This window comes from Mus caroli, unplaced genomic scaffold (assembly GCF_978045245.1).
Source record: "Mus caroli unplaced genomic scaffold, Mus_caroli_1 scaffold_10, whole genome shotgun sequence".
NCBI classification, from domain to species: domain Eukaryota; kingdom Metazoa; phylum Chordata; class Mammalia; order Rodentia; family Muridae; genus Mus; species Mus caroli.
The window spans coordinates 110,375,617-110,385,781 of NW_028227265.1; the positions used below are offsets into that span (position 1 = coordinate 110,375,617).

At 48.6% G+C, this 10,165-nt stretch overlaps 1 protein-coding gene across 2 annotated transcripts; it reads right to left on the reverse strand.

Moving 5' to 3' along the window:
• Nucleotides 1-4,283: 4,283 nt before the first annotated feature.
• Nucleotides 4,284-8,423, reverse strand: LOC110300596 (nuclear pore complex interacting protein family member B2). Of its 2 annotated transcripts, none has more exons than XM_085844353.1 (2): nucleotides 8,297-8,423; nucleotides 4,284-5,707 (listed from the first exon to the last, which is right to left on the reverse strand). In XM_085844353.1, the coding sequence occupies exon 2, from the start codon at nucleotides 5,463-5,465 to the stop codon at nucleotides 4,515-4,517; it is 951 nt and encodes a 316-aa protein (XP_085700479.1). In that variant the 5' UTR covers nucleotides 5,466-5,707; nucleotides 8,297-8,423; the 3' UTR covers nucleotides 4,284-4,514. The 2 variants fall into 2 exon arrangements, with proteins under 2 accessions (XP_085700479.1, XP_085700478.1); XM_085844352.1 differs by having other exon boundaries at nucleotides 8,279-8,423.
• Nucleotides 8,424-10,165: the final 1,742 nt, after the last annotated feature.

Genomic DNA, 10,165 nt, shown 5'->3' on the forward strand with positions numbered 1-10,165 from the left:
TCAGGAGAAGTCCAGGCTGAGCGCTATCAATAGACAGATCCTTGGTCTTTCACAGATCTTATCCTGAGAACCAGGCGTCTCTTGCCTGCTCCTCTGTGCTCTTTGTCGTTTATCCCTGGAGATTTCTTGGTGTCTTTAAACTCTCTCCTAGTCTCTCTCTCTCTCTCTCTCTCTCTCTCTCTCTCTCAGTCTGTCTATGTCTCTCTGCCTCTGTCTCTGTGTGTGTCTGTGTCTCTGTCTCTCTCTCTTTTTCTCCATCACTGATAATTTCCTCAGTCCAATTCAAATGCTTTTCCACCAGAGGTCTGGGTTCTGAGATGAATGGAAAACGGCAAATTGTGATTTACATCAGTCACCAAATATGGGAGAGGAGGAGACCCAAGTGTGTGGGATGCAGGCAGGAGAGCAGCCCTGGCTATCAGGATGTGCCTGCCCAGAGCCCCACCCAGCCCAAGACACCCACAGCTGGGTCCATCTGCTTCATTCAGATGCAGTAGACTGCAGAGACTTCCAGAGTGCTGATGGCTCTGAGCTTCTACATGCCAGAGACTCGCAGGCCAGGTCAAAAACCTCAGAGGCTCATGACGCTGAGTCCTTGGCCCTAGCTTCCAGCTTCCAGCTTTCCAAGCTAGGGGCTGTCAGAGTGAACTTTAGGCTTTCCACAAGCGTGTGTGGTTCTCCAGTTTTGGGTGCCAGGGCCCTCTGCTCTTAGCAGTTTTTTTTTCCCCCAGCCTGCAGACTTCCGGTATGAGATGCTTGGCTTTCCAGCCTTGGGAGCTCCCTGGTGCTCTTCGTTCTTCCAGCTGCAGTTCTTCCTCCTGGACCTCTACACACTCACCTTGTGCTGTAGACTCCACAGACACTGCTCTTGGCACTTTCTGGAAGCCTTCAGCTGCTTCCTGAGGGACGAGTGAACTGAGGGTGTAGAGCCTCAGGGCTTTCTCTCTCCAGTTGTCTTCTAGCTGCTATTCCTGAGTGACTGAAACTGGGAGCCCAGAGTTTCGCCAGCTTAGCCCACTCTAAAGAGACAAGTGGACCACCGAGAAGAGGCCTTTACTGACCCTACACAGGGATAGGATTATATAGGAGAAGCCCCCTAGATTAATCTGTCTACACTGAGAAGTGGTCTACTCATCAGAAACGGGGCGGGGGGGGGGGCACAGTATAATTTTGCTTAGCTGCAATTCCAGCAGCAGTGGACTTGAATGTGCATAGCTCCCATTCACACTTCTCTTAAGACTCATTTAAGAGCCAGCTGGCAGGGCACACCTTTAATCCCAAAACTTGGGAGGCAGAGGTGGATCTCTGTGAGTTCAGGGCCAGCCTGGCCTACAGAGTTAGTTCCAGGACAGCCAGAGCTGTTATACAGAAAAACTCTTTTGCAAACAAACAAACAAACAAACAAACAAACAAACAAAAACCAACCAACCAAACAAAAAACACAGAAAGACAGACAGACAAAAATTCATTTAAGGACCAATCACAAGCCTGGCACTTCACTAGTCAGGCACTTCAGGTGGTTCTTTGGCAAGCTGCTCCTGTGAGCCGGGTCATCTGAGGTTCTACTGAGGCTTGCCTGGCCTGGACCAGAGTTTCCCAAGGTGCCTGGGGTGGTGGTGGCTGAGGTAAGAGTCGTGTCTTGAGAAGCTGCTGTGACCATTCAAGGATGTCCCCTAAGGCTCCCCTGAGGTCCTAGAGGTATGGAGGAATTGTTTGCATATCTTGAACAGCCACGGAGAAGAGGTCAGGGGGCTGCACTCTACATGGCTCTCAGGAGCCCTGGGTTGTGGGCCCCACAGTCCCCCAACCTGTTATAACCCCTACTTCTGAAATCTCTCTTTGAAGGTCAGAGCCATGGTTGCAGATATGGCACCTCCCTACCTCCTCTGGAGGCCTGGCTGACTCCGATCCTCCCTGCCATTCTGGTAGTAACAGTACAGTACAGCTTCACGAAGCCTTTCTCTGTGATGCTGCCCATCATTCCCAGTGGTACCCACTGATGGTCCTGATGCTGTGCCTGATCCTGATGCTGTGCCTGGCCCTGATGCTGTGCCTGATCCTGATGCTGTGCCTGGCCCTGATGCTGTGCCTGGTCCTGATGCTGTGCCTGACCCACTGTGTCCACCTGCTGGACCCTTTGCTCAGAGTCTCTAACTGCTCCTCTGGTTTTCATCTTCTCCGTTGCTCATATCCCACCCCACAGTGTCCTGTCCTCCGCTGCCAGAAAGCTGACATGGGAGGAGACCAGGCCAAGAGAACCAGGTAAGATCACCGTTGGGTACCAAGATTTACCGTGTTCTTTTCCTTTTAGATTTAAGCTCTTTAGGTGTGGAACCCTCTCACTCAGATTTTTTCTTGTTATGTTTCACTTGAGGCCCTGGACAAGGCTCTGTCTTCTTCCTTAGGATACCGCCACACTCCTACGAATGAGGACATCTTGTCCCCACAGATATGACCTGTTCCCCCCGCAACACTACCCCCCACAACCTCTATCTAAGGATCCCCTTCACTTTCGCCTTCACGACCCAGTCAAGGTGTCAGGTAGTTCATAGGATCTCCTCTCAGTAGAGCTCAACGTTTGAAGCGTTTGTTAGAGAACGGATCAATGCTGAGCCGACCACTGACAGTTTACCATCACAGATTCACTTGGCTTTCAAAATCCAAGGCTGCAGACTGGAGTTGCCTCTCCGGACTTGACTTACCCACCAGAGGCAAAGCCCTCAATATTCCATATCCAAGCCATGGTAGCTCCATAGCAGGTGGCAGCCCTTGGGGATCTCCTTTGTCTTACAGCCTCACCTGAGAATGGGGTGAGTACCACAGCACCCGTGGTTTACACCGGAGATGGATAAGAAGGGAACTCTGAGGGGTAAAGTCCACGGATGGCTGTGGCAGAGAAGGAGCTATTTTGAGGTTCGTTCTACATGATGCTGCTCAGGGAAATGAGAGTAGCCATGGCCCTGCAGGGTACTCAGTGTTGAGGTCTCCTGACACTGGCTTTGGTTGCATATTCTTGGGAAGAGGAGGCTAATGAGCCCTAACAGAAGACAAAGACGCACACCCTGAACAGCATGCACAGAGCTGTCTTGATGCTTAAATATTAGAATAGGGAGTGCCGATACCACCTGGCACTGCCACAAAGCCGTGGGTGCAACCCCCAGGGTCTACTCTACTCCATCGGTCTGAGAGTGTTTGGTGAAAATGTGGGCTGTGATAAGTGGATATTAACCCAGAAACTTAGAATACCCAAGATACAATTTGCAAAACACATGAAACTCAAGAAGAAGGAAGACCAAAGTGTGTATACTTCGTTCCTTCTTAGAATGGGGAACAAAATACCCATGGAAGGAGTTACAAAGACAAAGTTCGGAGCTAAGACAGAAGAAAGGACCATCCAGAGACTGCCTCACTCGGGGATCCATCCCATATACAACCACCAAACTCAGACACTATTGCATATGCCAGCAAGATTTTGCTGACAGGACTCTGATATAGCTATCTCTTGTGAGGCTATGCCAGTGCCTGGCAAATACAGAAGTGGATGCTCACAGTCATTTTTTTGTTGCTGTTGGTTTTGTTTGTTTGTTTGTTTGTTTTTGTTTTTGTTTTTTTTTGAGACAGTTTCTCTGCATAGCTCTGGCTGTCCTGGAACTCACTCTGTAGACCAGGCTGGCCTCGAACTCAAAAATCTTCCTGCCTCTTCCTCCCAAGTGCTGAGATTAAAGGAGTGTGCCACCACTGCCCGGCTGATCACAGTCATCTATTGGATGGAACACAGGACCCCTAAAGAAAGAGCTAGAGAAAATACCCAAGGAGCTAAAGGGGTCCGCAACCCTATAGGAAGATCAACAATATGAACTAAACAGTACCTCCCAGAACTGTGTCTCTAGTTGCATATGTAGCAGAGGATGGTCTAGTCAGCCATCAATGGGAGGAGAGGCCCTTGGACTTGTGAAGATCAGATGCCCCAGTACAGGGGAATGCCAGGGCCAGGAAGCGGGAGTGGGTGGGTTGGGGAGCAGGGTGGGGGGAGGGTATAGGGAACTTTCAGGATAGCATTTGAAATGTAAATGAAGAAAATATCTAATAATAATAATAATAATAAAAGATAATGTGGGCTGGTGCTTAGAGAACAATCCCCACCCCAGTGCCTATCTCTCCACTGCCCTCATTCCCACCCTCCCAGGTGGAGTTAGGTGTGTTCAGCATGGCACACCCAGGCATCCACCCAACTGAGCGAACCCCAGGCGAGGGAAGCATACCCGGACCCACTGGCAGGCTATTTAAAATGCAATTTATTTCACCTGCTAAGTGTGTTTTGCTACACAGTGTTTCTATGCCCATTGCTGGTAACTTGTCCCAGACACCTCCCCAGGTTGCCACAACGGAGCATCATGCACAGGTTGTTGTAGTGCCAATAATGGGTGGTACAGCCCTCATTCCACTCTACCCTGCACTACCCTGAACATCTACCCTCAGCAGTCTAAGGCCCTCTCCAGGTACCAGCACCTAGATTATGGTTCCCCAGGCTTTGGGGGTGCACACACCTGGGTTAGGGCCTCTGCACTCAGCTTTGGGGGTGTACACACCTGGGTTAGGGCCTGTGCACTCAGCTTTGGGGATGCACACACCTGGGGTAAGGGCTCTGCACTCAGCTTTGGGGATGTACACACCTGGGTTAGGGCCTCTGCACTCAGCTTTGGAGGTGTACACACCTGGGTTGGGGCCTGTGCACTCAGCTTTGGGGGTGCACACACCTGGGTTGGGGCCTCTGCCCTGGGCTTTGGGGGTGCACACACCTCAGTTGGGGCCTCTGCCCTGGGCTTTGGGGGTGCAGACACCTCAGTTGGGGCCTCTGCCCTGGGCTTTGGGGGTGCAGACACCTCAGTTGGGGCCCCTGCCTTGGGCTTTGGGGGTGCAGACACCTCAGTTGGGGCCTCTGCCTTGGGCTTTGGGGGTGCAGACACCTCAGTTAGGGCCTCTGTACCCGGCTTTGGGGTGCAAACACATGGGTTAGGGCCTCTGTACCCGACTTTGGGGCCGCAGACACAAAGGTTAGGGCCTCTGCACCAGACACAAAGGTTAGGGCCTCTGCAGGCTTTGAGGGTGCAGACACATGGGTTAGGGCCTCTGCAGGCTTTGGGGGTGCAGATACCAGGGTTAGGGCCTCTGCACCAGGCTTTGGGGGTACAGACACCAGGGTTAGGGCCTCTGAAGCAGGCTTTGGGGGTGCAGACACCTGGGTTAGGGCCTCTGCAGCAGACTTTTGGGGCACAAACACCTGGGATAGGACCGCTGCACCAGGCTTTGGGGACACAGGCAACTGGTTTAGGGCCCCTGAATCCAGTTTTTGGGGCACAGACTCCTGGGTTAGGGCATTTGCCTCGGGGCACAGACACCTGGGAGTCTGTGTTGAGGCTTTGGGGGCGCAGAGATACAGTCGGAATGCTTTTGTAGTTTCCCATGGTGTGAGTATGGTTTTGTTTTCTCCAGTTTGCGTCCTAGTTAGAACGGCTCTGCAAGTTCTGTGGATTCTTACTGTAAAGCAGGCAGGTGGCACCAAATGCTCACAAATGGCTTTGCTGGGTCTGCAGTGATGCAACAGGCCGCGGATTTCCCACAGTTGTAAGAGATCTCAGGCCTAAGCCTGTGTGGTGCTTCTTTAAGTACAACACCGCCACCTCCTGGTGTTACAGCACACTGCATCCTTTAGGGCAAACAAAGTACAAGTATATTAAACAACGACGTTACTAAGAATAAATGAAAATCATAATGCCATATTTCCCATTCTTTTGACTGCGTGTACACACGTGTTCCTGTAAGTGTGTATGTGCTTGTGATCCTGTGTGCCACGGTGTGCATGTGAATTTGATGGGGGTATCCTCCTTGTTTGAGACAGGGCCTTTTTTTCTTTTTGCTGTTGTCTATCACTCTGTATACGGCTGCAAGCTTCCACAGAGTCTCCTGTTTCTGCTCCCACCTCCTGCTTACGCAAGCTGAGTGGATTTGGACTCAGACCCTCAAACTTATGAGGCAAGTGAATTATCCAATGAGCCCTCTCTGCAGTCTTTCAGAATATTTTAGGTACATTTACTATTATGTAAGTATGTATGCAGAGTAAATGCTGGCCAATTAAATCATGAAGTGTATTTTTTTTTCAACACAGTGCAGGTCATGGCAATGATGTGCACTCGGATGACATGTGTTTCTGTCCGTGATAATTCCATGATGTCCCCAGTGTGTGCCTGCTTCTGTGTAAGTCCCATGTTCCGTGTTGATGGGCTGAGTCTGTGCAGCAAGGGCTCTATTGGTCTTGTAATCAACAGGGGTTTACACACTTTGGGAAATCCCAGCTATCATGCCAGAATTATTCATGACTAGTTAATTCATGGATCTGTGTCTAGCATGCACCATGTAAAAGTTGGAAGACTGGTAAAGTTGGTGCTTAGGGGCTACATCTTCCTTCAGTTACTCAGTTCCATGCAAGCCTCTGGTTCAGGATCAGTCTCCTGGGCCAGGACCTGTCCCCACCACATCATGGACCCAATTACTTTGTCCTACATGGTATGACTGACTCAGGGCAGGCTTGGGCATTGTGGACATAGTGTGATTTCTGTGCTGTGAACACTTTCATGACTCAGGACCCCAGGAATCCTGTTGAGTGTGAGATCCTGGAGGCCATACCCAATGTGGGACCCCTGTGATGCTTCCCACTCACAACTCCTTCCATACCAGATGTGGGACCCCTGTGATGGTTCCCATTCACAGCTCCCTTCTCTCCCAGTTCCTTGTGTGTGCTTACAGATGAGTTTTCAAATATAAGAATACCTTATGCAAAGGGATCATTTGACATCTATCATTTCTATTAAGCATAAAACTGTGTTATTGTAACCAAATGGAGTCACTCATCTATTTAATAACTGTTTATTAATAGATATAACAAGGAGGTTATAGATAATATATATTATATGAGATAATATAGCATATAACATATAATATATAATATAATATATAACATAGTATAACATATAACATATAATATATAATATATCTTTGATACTCGACTGGTGATCAGATCACAGGAAACCTCAAGTGGCAGAGGCAAGCGGTGAAGCAGGCACCATCACAGACAAGTTCCTATATTAACTCAGCCTTCAGAAGGTTTATGTCACATGCCCAGCATGCTACATGGCTCCCATGTGCCCTATCTATAAACCAGAGCATGCCCAGAAATACATCTACATCTTTCTTTCTGAAAGATAACCTTAAATTGAGCATGCTCCGGAGTTAAACTCAACATTAACTAAGCATGTTCAGGATGTAGCCACCTCTCCAGTGCATATGTGTTGGCTTGCCGAATAGCTCCAGGCACTTCCCCAGAGGAAGGCACTGGATGCTTTGGAAATGGCTGCCTGCCCTTCCCTGCCTGCTGCAGGTAATATATCTTTCTACTTCGTTTTATGCTGGCATTTGCTTTGACTTTGTATTCACCAAGATGTAGAACCATTGCATTGGCTACAGAACCAGAATTTTGTCCAGAAAACCCTTTCAGGATGTTTATCCTCAAACGGCCCACTCAGCCTTGGGTGGCATTTCCCTTGATAGTCTGTGACCAAGGAAGATGGTTTCAAGATGCTAGACAAAATTCATTTTGTTCATAGAAATTATCCCTTGCCCACAATCATGACTTTCTGGGGTATACCTGTTCCCACAATAGCCCATTCAGCTCTCAATATCAATGTCCTGAAGACTGTCTGTCTGTCTGAATGTCTCTGATTATTATTTAGGTCAAGAGCATCAAGTATGTTATCCTTGCCACTGGTGTATCTATGCACCCTTTCCTTACGAGGACTCTGTCTGCAAACGGCAACCCATCCTGTCCTACACAGGACAGGGCCCAGATGCACCAGAATACAGGAAAAGCCAAGGGAGTTCACAGTGAAGAGACATGTCTGTGGGTATCCTGGAGGCTAAACTTGATAGACTTGGGTTTCCAGGAGCTGCAGGTGAGGGGCCACTGGTTCTGTGTGGGTCAGTTTCCACATCTGCAGTAATGGGCAGCACTTTACCATCTTTAGATTCACTTTGCCTTTCTGGGTTTATACGAGACCCATGGCAGAGAGATGAGTAGATTTTACGAGCACATCACATGAGCAGTGACACGATAAAAATGTATTCGTATTTAAGTATCACTAACAGCTATGGGTCAACTACTTCAGCACAGAATTCTGCTTCTGGGGAAGTCTAGAGACAGTGGGTGGCTTTGGTTGTTTCTTACCAGCAGGCTTGAGCTCACCCTCAATTTGTAGTTCATGGTGTTCTTAGCATGGCTCCGCAGAGGGCTGTGTCAACAGATCTTGGCTCCACAGAGGGGTGCGTCAACAGGGCACAGGAATGCTGGGTTCAACAAAGAAGTCATCGCCCAGAACCTTCCTTCTATTAGAACCTGGAATTTATGTTTGTTCCCAGGGTCAGCACTGCATTCTTTCCCCCATGGTTTCCAAGGCTTCGGAAGTCTTTGTTCCCACCTCTAAGTTCATGTAGAACAAGGCTGTTCCACCTTAAAAGCCCCGTTGGCTTCTCACTGTCTCTCAGTATCTTTGGGTGGGCCTCCACAGCTCACATGGCTCCACACTCCACAGCTTCCTGACTCTGAAGTCCTGTCCTGGGACAAACTCACATCAGATGCAGGGTGCTGAATGGGTTTTAAAGTGTGTATGAAGTCCTCCCTCTCCCACAGATATCAGAGTGGTCATAGTACAAGTCTGGGCTCTTTTCATTGTAAAAGATACTTTATATGACAGGGCTAGGAACATCTCAGATTGAAGCGACTTTGAGACCCATTTGGGAGTGACAATCCAGGCCTGGGTGTTTGTAGATCGTCTCTTACTGTAACAGGCCCCCAGAGCTTAGTACACCCGAAGACCTTAAGACATCTGATGTCATGTTAGAGACATTATCGTGACCTTAAAACTGGGTATGTAGGCCCCAATGCCTGCCAGAATGGGTACTAAGACCAAAGCCACCAAAAACCTATGCCAGCCCATAGTACAGGACCCGGGAAAGTTCCTAAATATACCAACCTTGCTTTTTGGCATCTGTTGTTGTCTTCTTGCTAACCAAAGCTTGTCAACCAGGATGTCATTTTTGTGCACACTGACAAAGAACTGTAGGGCTCAGGGCTCCACAGTTTGGGTCTACTGGCAAATGAAGAATTTCTATCGGCTTGAAGGGCCCCTGTGTTCTCTGGAGGAGTTACCTCCTAATACTTAGCCTACACTCCCTGTACCACCCTACACTCCCTATACCACCCTACACTCCCTATACCACCCTACACTCCCTATACCACCCTACATTCTTTGTGCCAGGAGAAAACAAGCTACTCGTAATTAAAACCTCCTCTGCAGCTGGGATTAGTAAATAGACAAACTGGGCAGCTCTCAACAGGAAAAAAAAGGTTTCTAAGGTTTTTCTTGGTCTTGTTTGTACAGCCCTCTAAAAATCATAGAAACGATGTTGCCTATCATGCCCCAGGATGTGTCAGACACAATTACTGTGACTTGCCAGCCCCGGGGTCAGGAGTAATGGGACTTTATTCCACATTAAAAAGGATTATGGGTAACAACACTCAAGTTCCAGATTTTTCTTTTATTCTTTCTTTTGCACACTATTGTTGAGTTCTTCTTGAAAAGAGCTCACAGCCAGGAGAGTGCCCAGGGGAGAAAAGATTTCTGGTGGCTGGTGTGCCCTCTTGTGAACAAAGGTGATACTGCAGTAGTGGCCATTAAGAGGGAAGAGGGAGAGAAGGGCACTTTGGGGTGTGCTAGGATCATTCATGCTTTTTGAAAATAATTTGCTCAATTTCTCGAAGTTAGTGAGTATGTTCGATCCTTGTTGGTGAGTTAAAATGCTTGACAAAGCCCTAAGGGAGGAAGGCTTGTTTTGGAGGATACACAGCTACAGTTTGAGAGGATACATAGTTCTTAGTGGAGGGGAGGCTTGCATCAGCAGTAAGAAAACAGAGGGAGATGGCCGCTGTTGACCAGCCTGCTTTCTCCTCTTTATGCAGTCTGGAACCCCAGTCCATAGAATAGCACTCCCATATTTTTAGTGGGACACCCTACCTCCACTGAACCTTCCTGAAAACACACACACAGACCTATCC